The 24264-nt window shown below is 47.1% G+C and overlaps 1 protein-coding gene across 2 annotated transcripts in view; it reads left to right on the top strand.

Moving 5' to 3' along the window:
- nrxn1a (neurexin 1a) overlaps positions 1-24264 on the top strand; it is a 133568-nt gene that overhangs the window by 94962 nt on the left and 14342 nt on the right. For both annotated transcript variants that reach the window (XM_062517542.1, XM_062517543.1), the window contains 4 exons: positions 6781-6962; positions 16555-16726; positions 19856-19945; positions 21224-21537. In XM_062517542.1, coding sequence (XP_062373526.1) covers positions 6781-6962; positions 16555-16726; positions 19856-19945; positions 21224-21537 — 758 coding nt within the window. The remainder of the gene's footprint in view (positions 1-6780; positions 6963-16554; positions 16727-19855; positions 19946-21223; positions 21538-24264) is intronic.

Below are 24264 nucleotides of genomic sequence, written 5' to 3'. Positions count from 1 at the left end.
TGCTCCTATTTTACTACAGCCTCCACCCTCCACCCTCCATCCCTCCCTCCTTCTCTCGCTCCTTCTACCCCTCCATCCCTCGCTCTCCGCTGCACTTGCTCCCTGATGAATGTCTTGCAATCAGCGAGCCCCCTACCCAGTGGCACACACACACACCCACAAACACTTGAGCTGCTTCAGACCTCAAATGCACTTTCAGACAAGTTGATGCAGTGGGATGCATCAACATTGCAGCTTATAGATGGCACAGCACAGCCGTGCATACAGTACACAGACAAGCACACACACATGCACAAATGAAGTTGTTTGATGTGCTTTCTCTGTCTGTGTTTGTGTCGTTAGATCTAACTAACTACCCAAGGATAATAAGGTAGAACGCACATGAAAATGAACTCATCTCTATTTCACCACTTTCATTTTGGCCAGATCAAAAAACAAACCACTCACACACTCCAATGCTCTCATGCAGTCCGACTCTTGTAGAAGAGACTCAGAGAGGGGAGCAGAGGAGTGAGTGTTTGTTCATCTTCATTGTTTTTGAAATCATGATTCAGGGTCATAAAGCCCTCGCCGTGCTTCTCTCTGCAATGACGCAGGCTGTACTGCAATAGGGAGCAAAAACGCTCTGTGCTGATGATGACACACTCAACCAGACAGTGTGTTTATTTGGGGGGGGGGGGGGATCACCTGAAAGGTAGAGGCGGGAAGGGAGCGGCATCTTTGTGGAAAAACCAGACAGCACCGACCGACTTTAGAAAACGCTGCACAATTTTCTCGAGGGAGTGTTGAGAAGCGAAGTGAGAAGCAAAAAAAAAAAGAGTGAAACAAAAAAAAAAACACAGAGAGAGAATGAGGGAGAGAGGGAGACAGAGAATAAGAGAGAATGAGAGAGCGCAGGCAGCCGGTGTGTGAGAGAGAGAGAGCGAGAGCGAGAGCGAGGTGGAGAGAGGGATGCGACAGCCTCAGAGTCTGCTGTGTGTAATGGAGGCTCAGGCAGGAGCCAGGGTCCCCAGAGGGACGTTGCCTGCTGTCACTGCCCCGAGCTAACGCACCAGCACCGGCCCACGGTACCACAGCGCGCACACACACACACACACACACACACACACACACACACACACACACACACACACACACACACACACATGAAAGTCATCCACTGATGGAGCCTGTGTTCTCACCTTAACTCCGCTAATCTGCAGCTATTGTATGGATTAGTCTCTGGAGGTCACCCAGGGAATAATGGAAGATGAGTATAATAGCAATCCAATCACATGACCAGCCCCTGACAAAGCGCTATTTGACTTAGAAATCTATACCTACTTTAAATAACATAAATTAACCTTGAATCATTTAGAACTGCAGTAGCTTATACACAGTTTACTGTATACTTAATCAGAATATTAACACTTACCAGGAAAAACTAGGGGTCTTTAGTCTTCAGGGGTTTGATTTGAAGTAGGATTTGATTGGATTATTTTAATAAAAGGTCTTGGCTTATTATGATAAAAGGGCATTGCTTATTAGCTTGTTTGCTGAAAGACTTCACAAATATAATGTTCTTTGCTAGTATGTTGAATGTCTAAAGGGCATTGCTTATTAGCGTATTTGCTGAAAGACTTAACAAATATAATGTTCTTTGATAGTATGTTGAATGTCTAAATTAAATACGTTCTTTTAACGTTTTATTTAAGAATGCAAATACACAGTTTCAGCAATATGCAAGTAAAGTAGAAACCCTGCATCTCAATGAATTTGTAATGCAGAGCAATAACTCCACAGGAGCAGCAACACCTATCTACTCCAACGCTCTCTATCATATTCAGGCAAAAGACATCTGCTTCTTACACTGATAAAGAAACACGCGCTCACAATAAGACACATTGAGACACATGCACCACGATCCCTAGACCATCCACTAAAATGTCAGATAGCTTCGCCGACATCTTTGCAAATACACCGGCCCCAAACTAATAAGTCTGCTATTGCCCATAGGAGACTCATTATAAAAGCACAGAGCAAAGCATAAAGGCAAACACTGCAGTGTCAGGGAAGACACATAGAGAAGCGCGAGCAGCACTCAGTGGAAGTAGCCCCAGCTCACCAACAGCACCAGCGGTGGCTGACTAAGAGCTAATTGGGCCTGCAAAGGTCAGCGCCCGCACCTCCGCCCATTGTTTTGACTGCACCCCGCACGCTCTGAGTTGCTAATGGGGCCGGACTATGAACACTTCATTGCCTGTAGTGCAGGGGTCAGGCTTTTTTAGTAGGGTGAGGGTGGAGGCTGACCTGTGGCTATGGCCACAAGTGTGTGTGTGTGTGTGTGTGCGTTTGTGTTTGGCCTTCTGGACCTGGTGCTTAGGGGATTAGCAAGAGGTGCTGGAGCTCATCCATCTGTGAGACAGCAGTCTACTGCAACAGACACACACACACACACACACACACACACACACATACACACATACACACACAAAGATGACACATGTAACAATTATGTAGTAACTAAAAACTGAAAATACTAATATGGCTCCTACACAGACATGAGCACATGTACAACACACACACACACAAACAAACAAACAAACAAAAAGCATTCTGCATTTACTGTATGTATATGGAACACCCATGTGCACAGTACCTACAGCCAAACCCCTGTGTGTTTCAGATGGCACTTATTGATCCTTGGATCATGTTGGTGTCAGTAAGAATGCATCGTGAGTATTAGTCACCAGTGGCCTCCCATCCACTGATCTATACAGGACCCATCCTCTGCTCTCCGTGCTACAGGAAACGCTTCTCATGGCTCTGTCTCACCTGGGTGACGGACGCCCGCGATGGCTCTTTCATGGTGTGTGTGTGTGTGTGTGTGTGTGTGTGTGTGTGTGTGTGTGTGTGTGTGTGTGTGTGTGTGTGTGTGTGTGTGTGTGTGTGTGTGTGTGTGTGTGTGTGTGTGTGTGTGTGTGTGTGTGTGTGTGTGTGCGTGCTTGTGTGTGTGTGTGTGTGGTCAATACGAGATGTCCTGAGTGTGAAGGCACGGCAGATTTACCGGTAGGCCGTTCTCCGTTTGTGCTGCTGATAATGGCAAGTTTACCGCCTCCCACCCGCCGGCCTCTGTGGGCTTGTGTTCCGTGTGAGTGGGCGCGGGTAATTACCCTGTTGCTGCGCGCCGCGCTGATGTCAGGCCTGTAATTGGCACCACTGTAATTCACTTTTTAATTGCCTGTTTATTATTGCAGAAGCCTCAGTTTTGTCGTTGCAGCACCGAGCGTGGTGAGTGGTTAATAAACAAAACACAATGACAACGAGCTCATATTTTCACTCCGTGGTACAGCTACTGCAGAGAGAGAGTGAGAGAGAGAGAGATAAAGAGAAAGAGATAGAGAGATAAAGAGAGAGAGAGAGAGAGAGAGAGAGAGAGAGAGAGAGAATCATTCATCCTCATATAGATTCCTCTCTCATAACAAGTAGATGACACAACCTTTTTAAATTGAATTGTTTGCTTCTACTTGTCTGTCCTCCACTGATGGGAGTGTCATCCTTTGTGACACAAATCCATCCTTGAAATAGTCTATGCTTCCTCTCCCTCCCTCCCTCTCCCTCTCTCTCTATCCCCCTCTCTCTCCTCACTGTATTTGTTATCCTTTACGCAGGTGCAAAATCCAGAGAGAACTGGAACCAAGCCTGCTGGGACTTATCAGTGCAATACATTATAGCTTGCAAACCGAAGGCTCAGAGCCAGACGCACTCACATGTAATGTCAATCTCTGTGGTGAAGAAAGCACTTCTGTAAAGAACAGAGCTAAAGCTAGAATATTCAATTTGGGGATATAAATGTGATGACCCACATGGCTGAATACCATAGACACTACTGATCTAATTAATTTAATTGAATTTAAGTCAATTTAATTTGCCTTGCTTGTGAATAAGATATAAGACTCAAGGTGTTCACACAAGGATAAAGGATAAAAAAACACACTAGTCTGCATATTCCTTCATTAGCCCCCAGAGTTTACACACAAGGTGCGTGGTGGGGGGGGGGGGGGGGGGGGGGGCAGGAATGGAGAGGAGTGTAGAAAATAGGAGAGGAGAGGAGAGGAGAGGAGAGGAGAGGAGAGGAGAGGAGAGGAGAGGGCTCCCAGAGGAGCTGGAGATAAAGAGCTTGTGAGAGGCCAGGTGAGGCTGGCTAAGAGCAGGAGGAGACTAGTTTGTCTGGGAGTAATTTCAGGCCATAAAAAAGACTGAGGTCAAGGGGGTCCTGCAGGGGATCAAGCAATTTCTATCTCATCAGAATGGGGCCCCGTAGTACTATTCAATCTCTCCCTCTTTTCATCTCTCTCTCTCTCTCTCTCTCTCCCCCTCTCTCTCTCTCTCTCTGTAGTAGTAGGAGGAGGAGGAGGAGTAGAAGGTGAATGCTAAAGCAGCTGTAGCTGACCTTAGGTGGGCAGTGGGGTGGAAAGGCTGTGGTGTGGTCATCCCCCTGGTGTGGCGCGCTCGTATTCTTTAGATAAGGTGATAAAGGGCCCACTGCCCACCTGCCTCTGCTGCTGATGGAACATATTAAAGAGGCTTAGAGCTCCACTCTGCACACGCAGCCTCCATTTAACCGCACCGCACTGCACCGCACCGCAGAGCACGCTCCTGCTCACACGCCCTGAGAGAGAGAGAGAGAGAGAGAGAGAGAGAGAGAGAGAGAGGCGGGAGAGAGAGAGAGAGAGAGAGAGAGAGAGAGAGAGAGAGGCGGGAGGAGGATGGTATACGTAGAATTGAAAGCAGAGGAGAAAGATTCAGTTTGGGAGAAAAGGAAAGGTTGTGCAGGGGAGGGTGAGAAAGAAAGAGAGAGAGAGTGAGAGAGTGAGAAAGAGACAGAGGGAGGTAGAGAGGGGAAGGAGAAGTGAAGGGAGCGTGTCCCACCACTCCCTAGATGCTGTCAGATGCTCCCACACCTCACAAGTCTAACGTGGGCTCTCAATGCAGTTTGCTCCTGTGGGGATGCTGGCAGCATTGTGTCTAAAGCTCCACGGCTGATGCAGCAGGCTTTGTCCTCACTAGCGTAGCAACCACAGCGTCACACATGGCTGAGTGTGTGAGTGAGAGTCTGTGAGAGGGGGAATGTGAAAGGGTGTGTGTGTGTGGGTTCAGTGGCAATCTATTTTACTTAGTGTTAATGTCATGTTCCCGAGTGCTTTTGTATAAGTTTGTGTCTGCCTCTGATTATGATCATGTTTATTCAGAGTATATTGCCTGTGTGTGTGTGTGTGCGTGTGTGTGTGTGTGTGTGTGTGTGTGTTGTGTGTGTGTGTGTGTGTGTGTGTGTGTGTGTGTGTGTGTGTGTGTGTGACATGTCAGTGTGAAGCCTCATTGAGATGCGTACATAGATGACGGTGTGAATAACATAGGAAGTCTGAGCTGTGGATGAAACTGTAGGCAGATCACAAGCACTGCAGGCAAGGAGGAAAGAGAAAGCGCGCACACACACACACACATACAGTTCACACACACACACACACACACACACACATACAGTACACACACACACACACACACACACAGCCACTGAGTAGCATAGGAGTACAAATTGTGTGGCTTAATCAGCACCTCTGCTCCGTCCCTGTCACACTTGCGTTTGCAGGTTTCCTAAAATGTCACTGCTTTGCCCTGAAATCCTGTGAGATCCTCCCAATAAGAGTCTAAAATTAGTCTGTTTGTAAATGTAGCCAAGAACTGATTTTCTTGCAGCATATGAATGTGCCTCTCTTGTGGCTGTAAGTTACTGCTGCGGATCACATATCTGCAGGAGAACAATCGTGTATTTCATTTCATGCCAGGTAATCTGGCGGCAGTTAGCATAAGAATAGTGCGCTAAGTATACCACTGTAATTTCAGAAGCACCAATGATGTGGTTAGTGTACTGCTCTAATAGGGTTATGTCTTTATGTTATGGCACATTTTAAAGGATGCACTTTTGAAATCCACAGCAGAGTGCTTCAACATAAATCAGCTCATCAGCTGAAATAATGAAACTATAGGTGCCTCTCATTCAGCGTTTATACGTCCTCCCTCGCTCCTCGGGCCTCGATCCTCACTGATCTACGTAAAGAATGATGGGGCGGCAACAATGGGATAGTCTATCCCTTCGTCTATCATTCTTTATGTAGATCAGTGAGGATCGAGGCCCGAGGAGCGAGGGAGGACGTATAAACTCTAAATGAGAGGCACCCTATGTATTGTTGTAATCATTTATTGCATCACAAAACAGATGGTGAAATTCTTAACACAGAGAGCAGGTGCAAATGAGGTCAGCTGGTGAAACTGTGAGGCCAGAAAGCCAATTACCTCTCCTGTCGTTTGAATGGAAAAAAAGGTGTCAAAGGTTGACACAGATATCAGCGTGCTGGTGTTGTGAGCGGGTCATTGTGGTGCGTCTGTCGTGTTCCTCGTCCTCAGCAGGCTGCTTCTGACCACCTAGGGACAGTGACATCATCCCTGTCCAGTCTGTAATTAGGCCGGTCAGACACAATAGCGTGGCACAGGGTGACCTGCAGAGTTATACAAATCAAAGCCGAATGCAAATCAGCATCCCTGACATGTTCCCAAGAACACCGTGTTCCTACGCACGCATTAGTGCACCAAAAGCACTCTCTTTTCTTGCTCTCCATCTCCTGCACAGCACTGCCACACACTCAAACCCGTACGCGTACACCTCCATGTGCTCACTGTCAAGCCTGTTTTCCCCACTGTGACGCCGTGTGTGTGTGTGTGTGTGCTTGTGCTTGCCTGCAGCGGGGACCACCTACATCTTCGGGAGGGACGGCGGGATCATCGTGTACACGTGGCCCCCCAACGACCGGCCGAGCACGCGGGCGGACAGGCTGGCCCTGGGCTTCAGCACCCAGCAGAAGGACGCCGTGCTGGTCAGAGTGGACAGCTCCAGTGGCCTCGGAGACTACCTGCAGCTCCAGATCGTGAGTGCCGCTGATGAGGCCGACTTGGCCCACACACACACACACACACACACATGCACACACACACACACACATACAAACACATACACCTAAACACACACACACACACACACACACACACACACACACACACACACACGCACAAACACATACAAACACATACACCTGAACACACACACACACACACACACACACACACACACACACACACACACACACGCACAAACACATACAAACACATACACCTAAACATACATACACACACAGACACACACACACACACACACATTCTCTCTGGTGCACACTCCCACTAATCCAAACACACACACCGCCACAGGAGCCCAGTCCCCTCATGTGCTAGTGGTGAAGTGTGCGGGTGGGTGGGGTTGATGGTGGGTGGTGGGACTCGTGGGCCCAAAGTGCCTGTTTTCCTCACCTGCCTTCCCTGCAATCAGCACACAGCGAGGCAGCCTGCAATCAGCACTTCCTCTCCCAGGGGGCGGCCAGCGGAGGGACCCCAGTGTGTGTGTGTGTGTGTGTGTGTGTGTGTGTGTGTGTGTGTGTGTGTGTGTGTGTGGATGTGTTGCTGTGGCTCCACGAGGTAATGACTCCTCTGGTAGGGTGGGTGCAGGGCTGCTGCTGCTGCTGCTGCTGTTAGTGCTGCTGCTGCAGCTCCTGCTGCTCACAGAGGGACGTGTCAGGCTCTCAGCCCCCTACGCCTGCCTGAGCTCACACAGCCATGCGCTCACAACATGGCACAGTGCAGAGAGCAGTGCAGAGCTGCTGACCCTGCTACATTCAGACCACTGACAGGAATAGAGGCAAGGATACAGTATACCACCATTTTGTCCTGTTTGCTGTATGTTTGTGTGTGTGTGTGTGTGTGTGAGTGAGTGTGTGTGTGTGTGTGTGTGTGTGTGTGTGTGCGTGTGTGTGTGTGTGTGTGCGTATGCGTGTGCGTGTGTCTATGTGTCTTTGTGTATCTCTGTGTCTGTTTGTCTGTGTGCCTTGTGTGTGTGTGTGTGTGTGTGTGTGTGTGTGTGTGTGTGTGTGTGTGTGTGTGTATGTGTGTGTGTGAGTGCGCGTGCGTGCATGAGTGCGTGTGTGCGTTTGTCTGTATCTGTGTGTCTGTGTATCTCTGCGTCTGTTTGTGTGCTCTGTTTGTGTGTGTGTGTGTGTGTGTGAGAGAGAGAGAGAGAGAGAGAGAGAGAGAGAGAGAGAGAGAGAGAGAGAGAGCCTTTTGGAGTAGGTACCCATCCTAGGTGAGTAGATGAGAATTGTGTTGAAGTGCAGGTGTGTTTCATTAAGAGGCGCCGGTACATTACTGATGGATCATTAAGACGCTTAATTGATTTGGGAGTTCTGCTGCTCCAAGGCCTGCTGTGGAGGAGAGGGGGCTGGCTCTGGTGCCCCCTAACTCTCCTCTCCTCTCCTCTCCTCTCCTCTCCTCTCCTCTCCTCTCCTCTTCTCTTCTCTCCTCTCCTCTCCTCTCCTCTCCTCTCCTCTCCTCTCCTCTCCTCTCCTCTCCTCTCCTCTCCTCTTCTCTTCTCTTCTCTTCTCTCCTCTTCTCTTCTCTTCTCTTCTCTTTTCTTCTCGTCTCTTCTCTTCTCTTCTCTTCTCTTCTCTTCTCTTCTCTTCTCTTCTCCCCTCCTCTCCTCTCCTCTCCTCTCCTCTTTGCCACTGATCACTGATCCCTTCCTCTCAGCCAGACCTCATATAGATCTCCTGCCTCATTGCGACTCAGTCTGATCTCAGATCAGAGATCAGTGAAGGAGAAAGGCTAGAGACAGTCCCGAAGCCTTATGCAAGAGCCACGTATGTAATAGACTTTTACATAACGCCTGTATAGTGATCCTCTTACAGGGCTCATGGCCATTATACATGCATGAAAAGAGTATGTACGGACTGGCACGGATGAATTCTTTAATTGAATGTATTATTTTATTGATTTGTATGGTATTTACTGCCGGTGATAGATTTGGAGTAATGACTGTGAATCCCATTAATGTGTGAGGAGAGGATGACATACATGCATCTAGTGTTTGAATGGGATTACTGTGGGCTATTAGGTGTGCTGTAGACATCACAGGGCATTAATGCACCATCGCCTCCTGTTCCAAAGCATGCTGCCAGTCAGCCCACCAATTAGCCACATTCAGCTACAATACTCATGTGCGTGGGAGAGCTAAATGACTTCAACTCCCCTCTACACACACACACACATACAAGCACACAAACATTCACACACATTTAATAGCTTCAAGTATCATTGAGTGTCTGTGGATAAAACCATGAAATTAACCCCATGAATCATTTTTGTGTTTCACTGCCTCTACTTATTGGTAATTTCAACAGACTGGCAGCATTTTATACCTCAGTCTGATGTGTCAAATTTCAGTATCAACCAGTTGGGATGACAAGATGTATTGTCAAATTAACTGAACTCCATTTCATTTTCAATTGTGCAGATAAAGTTTTCTGAACAAAGTCTGCTATGCAGCACACTTCAGCATCCCAGAGCATCCCACATCCTCCCCATTCTTCTCTCAGCTTAGATGACCCCGTGTCCACTGGACCGTTAGTGCTGGACATCGCTCACACACAATCCTTGCTATACGTTACCCAGGACCATAGCCAGCTACCAAGCCACACATGCTTATTCTCAGTCCTACTAGTGAACGTTTGAAAGTAGTCTTGTGTCTTCTGATGTATCTGTCATGACAGTGATGGCACAAGAACCCGTAAGATACATCTCTTAAGATACGATGTAAAAATGAAAAACTTTTAGTAAGCACTGGAGGTATGTGATTGTCTCTAATATTTAGAGACCACGGCTATCCTCACAGAGGGTGAGTCTGTTCTTAGTGATATGTGAGTAGAGTGATGCGGCGCTCCCTTGTACAGGTGGTTTGCCTGTGGCCCCATGGCTGATGTAACAGGTAGCCCGCCGTGTGTCCGTCATCCTCAGGTGTCCCCGTCCTGCAGAAGGTGGACCCTGTATGATGGCGCGTGGCGCAGGAGTGGCGTCCCGTGGCCTAATTCGGTGGAGCTGAGAGCATTAGGCGAGGCGGCGGATGCGGATGACCCTAAACGCTTCTGACTCAGTTCATCTCATCTCCTCCCATCACTGTCAGTGGGCAAGCAGCATCATTAGTCATCCCTCAGCAGTAATCACCTCCCCACCAGCACAGGGACGAGAGAGAGAGAGAGAGATGGAGAGAGAGAGATGGAGAGAGGTGGAGAGAGATGGAGGACAGAGAAAGAGAGAGAGGAGAGAGAGACGGGAATGAGGCTGATGGGAGGAAGGAAGGAAAGAAAGAAGCCAAAGCAGTCAGCAGGAGAAGATGTAGACCAGAGAGAGACAGAAAGAGAGAGAGAGAGAGAGAGAGAGAGAGAGAGAGAATGAGAGAATAGTGCAGGTGAGACTAATGAAAATGGGTGGCCTGATGGTGACCTGTGAGGATTCAGCGTGTCCACTCATTGCAGGTGTGTGCAGTAGAGGAGTGTGTGGCGCTCCAGTGGTGAGGTGGAGAGGGGTGGCAGGGGGACAAGGTCTCTCCTCACAGCCCTATTTACAAGGTTGAGCGAGAGGCTAATGATGGAGCCCACCCACCCCACCAGCACCCCCCCACCACCACCACCTCCAGCCCAGCGTTTGCCAGCTGCTCCGGCACATGGCCACCACTTTAATATCTCTATAGCAGCATCACCACTGGGGCAGAATGGCGACAGTGCCAGGATCTGGCGGCCACACACACACACACACACACACACACATACAGTCACACACACAGGCACACACACATGCTCACACACACACAGGCACACACACACACACACACACACACACACACACAACTTACAAGATAGCCGAAGACAAGGAGGCAGGGACCATGCTGGGTAAAAGCCAAGTCATTATCACCCTGGAGAGAATCCAAATGCTTGGCGCTCACCGACCTTACACTCTCAGTGCCAAGCATTCTACAGCTGTTTTATCACACTGGTCAGTGGAGGGGTGTGTGTGAGAGAGAGAGAGAGGGGGAGAGAGAGAGAGGGAGAAAAAGGGAGAGAGAGAGAGAGATAAGGAGATACAGAGAGGAGATTGGATGTTTCACAGAGGCCCAGTGGGCTGAACCCATTGGCAGGTCTGTAAATGAGACCCATGTCCTAGCACAGGGCTCATCATCCCATCAGGTCTATTGTATTCTGCTCCACGGCTCTCTCTCTCTCCCCCGACCACAGCACAACACTGCTGCCATTTTGTCTGCGCCAAAACAGGATGCACGCAGTGAATGCACTTCACGTACTGTATGTCCAACTAACGATTAGCATCATGTTTTATAGATTTCTTTTGCTGTTTGTTTCATGTCAGGAAGTCCATATTTCATCATATTTGTATCAACAAGCACATTCTAAAGAGAATAAGTCAGACACAGTTTTGTGATCCCTGCTCACTGATCCTCCTCCTCTTGACGTCATCGGCTGGAGAAGTGTTTGGAACAATCACACCTAAATCCTCTCGCAGCCCAACAAAACAGACAAATAGCTGTCACATCGCTGGTGCCATGCCACCTAAAACAATGGCTGATCTGGAGGAAGAAGCATCTATTGAGACAGTGAGGGAGAATCAAGGGTAAAAATAGCCAAGGAATTGTGCCTGTGTCTCCAGGACTAAGGGAGAGTCGTGCGTGCTGGAGCCAGCGCCTCATCGCCAGGCCTTTCATCCCGTTCTCCCCCCTCCCCTTCACGCCACCAATCAGCGCCTCCTCTCTCCTCTCCGCATCTCAAATGCAGTCGGAGACAATACGAATAATGCAGACATAATTCCCTCCCCCCCCCCCCCCCCCCCAAATCCCTTTTTTTGTTATCGATTTTATCATTGTCTTATTTCATTTTTCGTTGTTGTCAAGATGAATGTGGCTTTTCAGGGTCAGAGGAACTAGGACACGCGGGGTTATTTTCAGTAACTTTAGAGCGGGAAACCTGCTCCTGCCAACGCTCAGATGTATGGGCTCAACCTACTCGGAGAGGCAACAACGCCAGGAGAAATGCTTACAGTGCAAACTACCTCTCCCCCCACATATTATACACACACACACACACACACAGACAAATAAACACATGCAAACACACACACACACACACACACACACACACACACACACACACTCACACACCAGCCTCCCTCTGGAGTATATATCAAAACATTCACTTCTACATGGCAAGATCATATTTCGGAGCGTATGCATTATACAGCAGCCTAGTGCTTATTTATGTATGCGAGTGAGTGGGGAGCTATGTGCTGGGAATATGCTCTCGCTTCTCCTTCAATTCACATTGTCGAGGGGAAGGTGTCAGAATGATAAGAATGCTGCTCACTCTATCAAGTTGAATGGAAATGACCCCAAAACCCAATATAGATGCAGCACACTGCAAAATGAACCAGTTCATGTTTTCAAAATCCCACAAGAGGGGGACGCATTTTATTTCCTGCTCTGTGGGAAATTGCTGCACAGAAGAAAAATCAACACTTTAAAATACATGTATTGCACCGTAAACATCCTATTCCCCTGTCACATCCACTTTAATGATACCTCCAGCAAGGGCGCCGGTCCTCGGTTAAATTGGGTGGCATCGTTTGTGAAGAAACCTGAGGCGCTTTTCCGTGCACATCTGTTGGGAAACACCAGGAGACTGGGTAACAGTGTGACATCGCCACAGCAGCATGTCATGTGTTGTCATACACTGTAATTAAAGCTGGCCTTATTGACAAAATAGCGCTCAAAGGCACGCGCGCAAACTCACTCAAAGTCCCCTTTCCTGAGGCAGCCAGACCACCACAGACATCAGTGAGCCACGGGCAATCAGCTGAGACCAATCAGATAGCTTGAGCCTGGGGTTTGAAGTGCTCTGTTGGAGCCCTCCGTTCATTATAGTGCTAATTCACTATCAGCGCTGCACAATAATATCCCAAACCTCCGCTTTCCTGACTGTTGGCTTCTTTCTCTGTGGCGCGTACAGCCGTACACGTATGGCACCCGCTGTTGTTGCTCCCCCCCGCTGGCAGAGAGAAAAGGTGTACGCCGCTGTGTGGCGTTAGGAATTCCAACCTCGTCTGGCATTTGGTGCGTTTGAAATCCCACAGTAATGGAGCTCATTGAGCCCTTAGAGAGGGGAGGCTCGTGCTGCGCCAGTGTAATTGTGGATGTCAGTCAGTCCAGCTCTCTGCTTGTCTTCCTAATTGCCCACTGGAATAGAGGAGGCCCAGTAGTGCCACCGTCCTGTCATAACAACTCTTAATGATGTTCGGAAAGACTCCTGTTCTATTATTTTATTGCATTTTGATTAGCCGTCAGGGAGGGGGGGTTGGTGATTATTATGGGCTAGCGGAGGGAATGGAAGGGAAGGGAGGGGAGGGGCAGTCTTTAGGTGTCTCTCTCTCTGTCAGAACCCAGCTCTGGCTTTACATGGCACAGAGGGAAATATTGAACGAGATGAGTAACGAAGTGTTGTGAGTAAAGTGCATTATTAATGAGCAAAAGATGTTTCAACACTTTTTTTGGACATTTCACAAATTCTAAATGAGGCTGAGACAAGCTTAGACTGTGACTCTGACCTACTTTGACTGATGTAGTATCTAATGGTGCACATATCATAGCAGCTGTCTTTGCTGTGAGCCTCCATTCGGTCGATAGTAACACTTCAACTCCAAGAAGCATTTCTGTGCTGTAACATAATTCCTGATGGCACACAGGGCTGTGTAATTGGTTGCAGGAGGGTGCAATACGTATTAAACCATGTCTTCCATGGATTTTTATGTGTTGTTTTTATAGTCTTGCTTACTGCAGGAACTGACCTTGTGAGCCACATTAATAACTGGTGTTTTTGGTCTTGGATGTCATTGGGGATGTGGCTTTAGTGGACTGGACATTTGTCCCAGTAATCTCCAGTGGTCCGGCCGGCCTCATATTTGTAGTGGCCTCTAGCGCTCTTTGCCATCGTGACTGATTTTGTTGAGCCGTGCAGGAGTCCAGTCCTTCTCCTGAGGTCTCCCCCCAGCCTCTCCACACCAGGAGTCCAGTCCTCCTCCTGAGGTCTCCCCCCAGCCTCTCCACACCAGGAGTCCAGTCCTCCTCCTGAGGTCTCCCCCCAGCCTCTCCACACCAGGAGTCCAGTCCTCCTCCTGAGGTCTCCCCCCAGCCTCTCCACACCAGGAGTCTAGTCCTCCTCCTGAGGTCTCCCCCCAGCCTCTCCACACCAGGAGTCTACAGTAGTCCTCCTCCTGAGGTCTCCCCCCAGCCTCTCCACACCAGCGGGCTGCAGCTGTTGATTGCTCTGTACCTCTAGCCACTCGGCTTTCTCCCCTCCTCCTATTCATGTGTTCCCCTCAAGGTAGTTCGAGGAGCTTTTTTTCTCGGCGCGTTTTTCAGTGTAAAACCCAGGAAATCTGGGACACCATTACACAGGGGACCGGATGTAGGACAGAGGGCTCCTGGTGTGTTGTCAGACATGCTGCTAAAATATGTGGCGCCTGTAAGTTCAGAGCTGATTTTTTTTAGCAGCTTTAAGTGTGCTGCCTTGTCTGCCTGAGTTCTCCTCTCTCACAGATGACCTCATTACCGCAGAGGGCAGTGTCCGCTAATTTGTTGTTTGAGGAGTCACTGTGGTGTCCAGTAATACCTGCATTAGAGTCCAGTCCAGTAATAGCTGTACTAGAGTATCAGAACTGATGGGGCGTAACAGTGATCTCCATTTGTTACTCATGTAGGCCATGTATCACAGTTGATTCACCGCTGTCACCATAGTAACCATTTTACAAAATGACCATGCACAGCACATGCTTTTTTCTGATTGTGCTCAAAGATATGTAATTTCACCTGCAATTGCACAGTATTACAATACTAAGGAATAGATCGTGTTAAATGATATACTGTAAACAATTGCACAATATGTTTTTTTTTTTTTTTTTGCAGATTACTGAGATTGCTCACTGTGTACACTTTGTGTTTGGCAAGAATAGGAAATGAACCAAAGGAAACACATAGGAAGGGTAGATTTCAATTTGCTATTTTCCTTTTTAATATACAGTATAGTGGATTCATTTGGATGCTTTGTTAACCAAGCAATAATTACAGTGTGTGGCCATCTACTGGTATAAGGATGTACTGCAACAAGCCTATCTGACCACAGACAGCTTCTTGCCATTCTCAAGAATGAAATGTGAAATTAGGAGAGAAATCTATATGTTCTATCCTCTTAACCTTCAGAACAATTTCCCCCTGGAATTCTCTATACCGTACCCCTCTCTTTTTAGATTCATTGTGTGTGTGTGTATGTGTGTGTGTGTGTGTGTGTGTGTGTGTGTCTTTGTATGTCTGTGTCTGTGTGTGTCAACGCATGTTCAGTAGACTGTAAAGGAGCCCTTGAGCTTCATCAGCAGACACCTTTGCCTGTTCATTCAAATCAATTACATCTTAATAAGCAATTCATTAGGTCCCACGAAGCAGGATTTATCGTGAACTTCTGTTGGAATAGGACTGGATATCCCGCTGGCTGAAAGTGGGGCAGTCATGCTTGAGTGTTATCAAGGACACGGCGGAGAGAGGAGGGAATGGGGGGGGGGGGGGGGGGGTCGTTGATGCGCCGCATGGCTATCTGTTTAATTTACTGTATAATAACCCTAACTTTAACATGGTGATTCAGAGCAGGTGTTTAATATTTATATCCTGACACTCTGGTGTCATTTCAGGTCCATTTGTACCGTTTTGATGAGTGGACACAGGTACTCTGACCAGTGCGCTGGACAGGCACGGAGGGCCCCCATGGCTGTGAGAGAACAGCTTGAGCTCAGACAGCAGGACCCATGCAAATGAGTCAGGCCATTATTCTACCATCAGGCTCTCACTAACACTGTGTAAACATGCTGCAAACAACACAGTTACCGTTCATTAGACATAGTTTAGGAGACTTCCTTCCTGCTCTGCTGCTGCATTATGGGAGTCCATGTAAGGAGATACAAATCCCCGCCAGCAGCCCAAAGGGAATTGACTTTATGATGAGCCAAAACAAATGCTAGACCACCTCATCCGCGAAAAACAAAATCATTCCGTCTTTCTTAGGGGAAGAAATAGAGTGTTAGCTGATAGAGTGATGCTTGACTGTGTCACACGGGGGAGTTGGAATGTGATGCATAGCCACGGCCAGTGACAGTGCTGGCTGATCTGACGTCCACTGAGACGTCCAGTCCCTGTCACTGCTGTGGGCAGCTCTGAGATCTCACACACACACTGAGCTGCTCTCTGCTGGATGATGGCTGACAGTGGTGTACTGAGCACACGTCACACTGATCCCCACACATTCTACACTGACACATTATAGATTCATGGATTTTTCAGTTCATCCATGTCAACAGTATGATATGGTGCTGTATAACTCACAAAAAGCCAATGTGTAAAATTCTATCATTTCTTTTCTCTTTTGATTCTCTTTACCCCCCCCCCCCTTCTCTCTCTCTCTCTCTCTCTCTCTCTCTCTCTCTCTCTCTCTCTCTCTCTCTCTCTCTCTCTCTGTCCCTCTCTGTCTCTCTCTACAGGAGAAGGGCAATGTCCGAGTGGTGTTTAATGTGGGCACACACGACATTAACATTGAGGAGCCTTCAAAGTTTGTAAATGATGGGAAGTACCACATAGTTCGCTTTACGCGGAGTGGTGGCAACGCCACCCTACAGGTGGACGACCTGCCCGTGATAGAGCGCTACCCCACAGGTAAGTCCCCTCGGCCCTCTCTTGTCCCACTGTCCTGCCTTTAGAGCAGACAGCGTTACCCGCTGGCCGGTTTACAGATGCCCGCCAACTGGACAGGATACCAGCACGAGTAAATCAAATGGTTGCTTACAGACACGAGTGTGTTTTTGAGGCTTTGGCTGAGCTCTCCTCCTGACCCTGGTATCCTTTTAAATGTCAGCCACGGTGATGGCTCCAGGGCTTTGAATGTCTTGAAATGTCAGAGGCCGAGCCATCCGAGAAGCCCTGACAAAAGCTTGACAAGAGAGCTGACATCCCAGCACCAATCCCAGAATATGCCAATCACGAGTCCGCATGGCGATATGTACATCTTAATACATTCTTAGGCACAGTCTTGCCCTCTTATGAAGTTATGCACGTGATGTGACATAACTTGTCAGCATGATTTTACAGAGATTCCAGACAGATCCACAAGACATTTTTATCTCACAAATCAATAACCCTGATAGACACACAGGCAGTACATTTATTTGTGAGGTACCTACAGTATTGACAATTCTGACCGGATCTATAGCTGCAGACTGAATGTTGTTCCTCCTGGCCATGACATGTCATTGACCAGTAGTCTACCTGGACATGACAAAGCAGTGACAGATGGACACAGAGCTGCATTGCACACTGTCACTTCACTTGACCCAAATCCCTGTTTCTCTTGTAGACGCTTCTGAGGGCCAGACCGCATTATAGCTGCAGACTACAGTGTGTAGAAGGGACACTGCTAACTGTCCTAAGCTTTTGAATACTGACAAGCATTTTCAAACTTTTCCACAAGTGCTGCAAATATTTTAAAAACGAAAGAAATTACGCATGGCTCTTTCATTTTAATCAAGGCCTGATTGACTGGGCTGCGGGAGAAAAAAAGTGATTAAACCAAAGCAATTAAAATGAACAGGCAGAGACAAGCCAAGAACGAGAGATAAGAATGACTTGTTTCTGTATTTCTGCAATCTGACATAAATTCCCAGTGTAACATTTGTTCTATTTGCCATGCTGTTTAATAATTCAGTAAATGTTGTGTTCTTATCGCTTACAATTTTGATAAAACAGAGTAATCTCTGTGACTGTTTGCCTACCCCTCATTTAGAGTCTAGAGTTTCATCTCACTGCAACAACTATACTGCAGTCAAGATGTGAGATGGCACACTCTCTTTTGCACCCCCCCCCCACCCCCCGCCCCTGTTTAAAACACACACACACACACACACACACACACACACACACACACCACACACTGCATGGATTAGAGCCAGAGGGCATAAGTCCCTTTTTTGCTCTGCGAGTGTGTGTGTGTCTGTGTGTGTGTGTGTGTGTGTGTGTGTGTGTGTGTGTGTGTGTGTGTGCGCGCATATGAAAGTGCCTCTGTGTGCGTCAGGAGCCTCTCTGTGTGTGTGCGTGTGTCGTTCTCTTCCCACTCCTGACTCCAATCACTCTGATTGGTCTCCTCCCCTGCCGGGTGCCGGTGCTGCGCTAACAGCCCTCATTTGGGCGGAGCGGCTCCTTTGTGCGCTGATGACGGGTGGCATGAGCGCGGGCATGAGCGCGGGCGCGGGCGGGCAGCGCCACTAGCGCACAGTGACAATGACAGCACAGGTGGCTTTTGTCTCTGCACCGACACCTCCTGCATCCGCATCCATTTCCTGCAGCACGTCACAAACACTGACACAGGATGACCACCGAATGACCACAGATACCCTCCATGCCCGACTGCGCTCTTTAGGACAAATGAACAGATCTATCTAGATCATGCTGTCTATCTGAAAGAGGGGTTGGGCAGTCTTATTGGTCTCCAGCACTGTTGAAGGCCCTGAAGCATCACTTTTGCCACTGATGACAGCTGATGTTGGTTCACAAAAATGTGAACTCAAAATAGATGAAGTAGATTACAACGTGGAGCAGATGTTGTACCTGTGTGATGATAGTTATTTCCAAATACAGCCCAATACTTGGCCCTTTTCACAGTAGCATGATTTTTTAACTGACATTTCTAGCTGAGTAGCAAACATCTGTGATCTCTAGCAACATTTTACTGATGTGGGAGTATTTTCTAAACAAATCAAATACACAGAAGACAAATGCCTCTCGTCTTCCTCTTAACCTTTATCTGGTGATCTTCTCTTTGGAAGAAAGGTCTTATCCCCTCAGCTACAGATTGCCCCGCTCTCTCTGTGACTGAGAAAACAGGTGATTAATCATTCCATCGAAAGCATCTGGTGTGAAATTCAGAGAAAGCGCTCTTCCAAAAGCCCCTGAGGGAGAAACAGAAGCAGCTCTAGTTTACCCTCAGCTCCTGATTAGAATTTCTGCTGAAAGCCAGCTTCCCTTTAGTAGGGATGAGCCTGGCTGTGCCCTTCACTGTGTGTACTGTATGCCTCACTGCCTGCTGGGGTGTCAAAAGGGCAGAAATATCTGCCATCTCTCCGGGTCAAAGCTTTTGTCAATGCATTCTCAACCATTCAAATGGGTGTGATCCTCTCTGTCAATGACAACTGTAATGAAATGTTTTAACTTCTTGTTTTCAGCCGCTTGTTTCTCTTGTTGCCTTTGGTTAATTAATGATTGATGCTGAAGTTACTGTAACTTTACTCAGATCAGATAATTAATGCTAGAATATACTTTAAAAGGAATGAAATGAGTGAAAAGAGCTTTATCTCAGCAAGATGTGTTTGACGTTAAAATATAATTGGATGAATAAAATTTGGTTTATTGAAAAAAAGATAAAACCAATATATTGAGCAGTGGATAAAACGTTGAAAAAATCTGCTAAAAGTATTTTAAAATGAGTTTCATTTTATTTTGGCAGACTTTGAGATGAATGCTTAAAGTTGTGATTTTTCTTGCTTACTTTTTCAACTTCACAAGCTTAGAAGGAGCTTCAACATTTATTCTTTTAATGTAGATATAATTTGTTTGCTTAAATAGTTAACGTTAAAGTTATGACTTTTATTAATGATATGTATTGTAATTTTGCTTTTCCAAATTTTCAAAACTTAAAAAACTGGAGGCAGGATCTTGCTGTAGGTTTTAGGTTTTAACATTTAACCTTTGACCTTACAGATTGTAACCCCTGAAATGTCTCTTTAAACTTTAAAGGCAACATTGATAACGAGCGACTGGCGATTGCTAGACAGCGAATCCCATATCGGCTCGGTCGAGTAGTTGACGAATGGCTACTCGACAAAGGTAAAACACTGATTAAAACTTCAAATAAAAAGATAATTTGATCATAAGCAGTGACATTTTGCATCACAAATAAACCCTCTAAAAGTCAAATCCCCTGTATAACTAATCTTTTAAATTAAAAAAATGTAGTTTGTAATATTATTCATTGTATAATAATGTGTTTGACGTAATCAACATGTGTTTGTGTAATCAGTATGAGATTTAACCACAGGTTAAAGGGACTGGTAATATACTGATAATGTTTCTCAAGTTAGTCGAAATATGAGCAAAATATATGTACGATTAAAATACAATAAATGTAATTTCTGTAGCAGCAGAGTCATAAATGATTAACTAAGAATTTATTTCTGTTCAAGAAAGTATTTGTTTGTACATATGGTAAATGCTACACATGCCTTTCAATTACACTTCTGTTTTCATATTTAATTTCACTTTGGAAAAGTGCGCAGAATAAAAGCTCAGAATAAATTGCATAAATAGATTTAATGATTCTTGGCATCAGATATGAAGTCCCTTTAACAAACAAAGTTTAAAAAAAAGCAGAGCCAAAATACTTTTTTGAATGCATGCTGTTTAAATGTCTGTAATAAATTGTTCTGGGAATGATCAATCTGTTTTCAAGGGGTTTTGTTCGTTTTTGTTCCTCAGTTTCTTTTGAGTTCAGTTATTGTCACATAGAGTCATTTGTGAAGTGTCCCATAGCTGTTAAATCATCTTTCCAGCGCATCCACTCTTGCTTGAGTCTTTTTTCATGTGTGTGGCGCGTGGCTCTTGCTGAAAGGCAATCGTGGCAGCGCGCTAATGAGGTGGAGGAGTGATGAACCTCTTTGTCATTAGCTTCCTCCTCCAATGAGCTCGCTGACTAAATGACGGATCTTCCCTTAAAAAAAAAAAAAAAAAAAAAAAACTGGCTCACACGTTGGCCTTTCAGCAAAGCAGCATTATTTATTTATTCACCGTTTGTTTTTATTTATTTATTTCCCAAGGCCTTTGTGCATTCATTCTCTTCATTGATTAACATGATGTAACGTCCAGTTCATTCAATCATCATAAATTACTGTTGTTGCTGTCGGCATTTAGGGGTCATGACTTACCCTCATCAGATTTATGGAGGGGTGGGAGGGAGGGGGGTCTGTGTGTGTGTGTGTGTGTGTGTGTCTGTGTGTGTATGTCTGTGTGTGTGTGTGTATGTATAAGTACGTGTGTGTGTGTGTGTGTCTGTGCTGTGGGGCTGCTCTGCCAGCCCCCGGGCGCTTGAACATTCTGGTGTCCTCGCAGGTCGGCAGCTGACCATCTTCAACAGCCAGTCCACCATCAAGATCGGCGGCTGGGAGCAGGGCAGTCGGCCCTTCCAGGGCCAGCTCTCCGGCCTCTACTACAACGGCCTGAAGGTGCTCAACATGGCGGCCGAGGCCGACTCCAACGTGCGCGTGGACGGCAGTGCCAGGCTGGTGGGCGACATGCCCTCCTCCTCCATCACGCCCCAGTCCAGCGCCTCGGCCTCGGGCAACCGCTCGCACACGCCCTCCCTGTCCGACATCACCACCACCACGGCGTCCAACCGGCAGGGCAAGCAGACCACCACGCCACAGGTCAGTGAGCCGCTCGCGGCGCTGTTTGGGCTGCTCGCGTCCACGTTGTCTAATCTCGGGCTTTCAGCAGGGCTCGGCCAGCCATGGATGGCAGAGCTGTCACCGTGGCAGACAAGCAAGACTGAACCAGAACAAAGATAGAATAACAAAGACAAAAATGATCAAACCTGATGGGAAGCTCAGCTTCACAGATCAAGCATGTGGCGAAGGAGCTAGGCATTGTGTCAGACCTCTTATTAGCCAGCTTCTCTCTAGCTGCTATTTCTTTATGAAATTACCAAGAATGCATGCTCTTTGAGCTGACAACCCCCTCCCCCTCACACACACACGCACGCACTCTACACTACACACACACACACACACACACACACACACACACACACACACACACACACACACACACACACACAAAAGAACAAAAACAAAAAAAAAGTAAATGCATACACACAAGGACATATCGAGAGCTGGCGATCTGTGCTATGTAGGTCAAGGCTGCATCTGAGCGTGTGCTTTTATCTGAAGGGGGGTCCAGGCTGCTTTGATGTGTTCTGAATGGGACCCTCCATCAGCTCCATCAGACGGCGCTGAGAGCATTCAGACAGGCCGGCGGGGCCTTTGAGCGCCCAGTCCAGCGCAGGGCCACTCAGACGTGCCCGCGGGGGCCGCCCGCATCTGGAGTGGGCAGAGAAGGGGGTCTCGCTCCAGCGCAGCCCAGTGGCCTCCTCAGGCTGAGGGTCACTTCCTGGGTCTTCATCAGCGAGGCCCTGGGAGCACTCCAGGGGGCTGTAGCACGGTTGGGTGGCGTGCCTGGATAATGGGGCACGGATCACCTCATGGCTGCAGAGGATCTGCACATAAAATGGGAAGGAGTGTTTCTATACACCATTATCCCTATGTCTGATTGGATGGACCTGGTGGTGTGTCGTTTTAGTATTTTAATTAAAGATGACATTGATGAATGTTGAGAGATAAATGAAGTGAAACATATGCTTAATGAGTTATGTTAGGCTCCATTTGCCTTGAGCACGGTGCAGACAGAAAATGCTCTCACCTGCGAGCAGGTTCCATTGGATTTGCTCAGTCTGAGCGTTCAGCTGTTAATATTACATGTGCACTTAGAACAGTAAAGCTACACGAGGCCGCTCACAGTAGTCATAAAAGCATTACTATTTGACCTGCTTCACACCACACATCTCTGGTGAGTCACTGCTGGTAAAGTGCTGCTGGATGCCATAAGCCTACACCTGGGATCTTCTTCAGACATAAGTTCATGAAGGCAGCTGGCCTTATAAGCTGTAGGCTATTGGAGGGGGTTGTGCTGTTGGGTAGTAGGGTATTACACTGTCTATCTGTTGTAGCCCAGGTGTTCTTTTGAAAGGACTGAGCTAAACTAAATCTGCAATTAGCACAGTATTTTTACGGTCTGAAATGCTGAGGCTGGTTCTGGAATGGAATTGTGGTTGTTAGTTAAAATGTTGAACTGTTTTGTGTGTTTTCAGGCATACAAATTGGGTTTATTTTGACAACAAGACATGGTTATGCAAAAAGGGCTTATTGAATTTAATCTCTGCTTAATATGGCTTATCATGTGTTCACACATTGTTTAGTTTTGAATAGTTTAAAGGTAGATTTGTTTTTGAGAGATTTTGAAGTCTTCACTGAGCACTGCAGCGGTTGTGGTCTGGAGTCTCATTCTGTCTATCACGACCCGTTCATCCCCTCCGCTCTCCTCTTTTCTGTACCCCCCCCCCCCCCTCTCTCTCTCTCTCTCTCCATCCTCTCAATCTCTCGGCCTGACAGTGAGTTGTAAGTGTGGATGTAATTAGGTGTCATTGTGTGGGTCTTAGCGGGATGATTGACATGTCAGGCTGATGGCCTTGTGTGATCATGCACGGAGCTATTTAGCCAGTGTGACAATGCAATCTTAATGTGACTAATTCCAGGCCAGTGTTCTGTGTAACCTCTCCCCCCCGAAGGCACTGGCTCACTGGGGGCTGTCCGTCAATCGTGTCACGAGCTAATCTCACTCTGAGATCCACAGCACAAGCCCTCACTTACAAAATGGAGCTCAGTCGACAGGAACCAATGAGATATGCTTAAATGTTGCCATGGAAATCTTAGCAGCAGTGTGTTTTCTCATGCGCTTGGCTCCTCTCTGCTGTCTCTACACTGCTCCTGTTTTTCCTCTCTTCTCTTCACGTCTCTCTTTCACTGCTTATTCTCTCTCTCTCTCTCTCTCCTCTTTGTCTGTCTGCAGTCTCAGTTGTTGTGATCATAGCCTTCCTCCCACACCAAAGACCTGTGGAGATGTTGAGTGATTAGAGATATGAAAGACATCGCTCCATTATTTTGCCAATTCACTCTGCATTTTCAACCTGCTCCCGAGTCGCAGTCGTCACAATCATATCGCACTCTTGATTTGGAGTGCAAACAGCACTCAGTATGCTATTTGTCTGCATGTTAGTATACATATTGACACATTAGTGTGTGGCTGTTCCGTTGTGATGCAATATTATAGTCTCTTCATGCACAAGTAGTTGTTTCGGCCATGATTCATGGCATTATACGCTAGACGTACGTAATCTCCTGTGTGAAAAAGATTTCATCATGCATTATTTACACTTCCCCACTCAGACTCATTAGATCATCGGTCATGCAGTGGAGGGGGGAGTTATGCAATTCATAACAAAGTCGCTATTGCTGCATTATGGATGTGCCTCGGGAATG

Source organism: Sardina pilchardus, chromosome 17 (genome assembly GCF_963854185.1).
Source record: "Sardina pilchardus chromosome 17, fSarPil1.1, whole genome shotgun sequence".
In the NCBI taxonomy this organism is placed as follows: domain Eukaryota; kingdom Metazoa; phylum Chordata; class Actinopteri; order Clupeiformes; family Clupeidae; genus Sardina; species Sardina pilchardus.
This window is presented reverse-complemented; position numbering and strand designations above follow the sequence as displayed.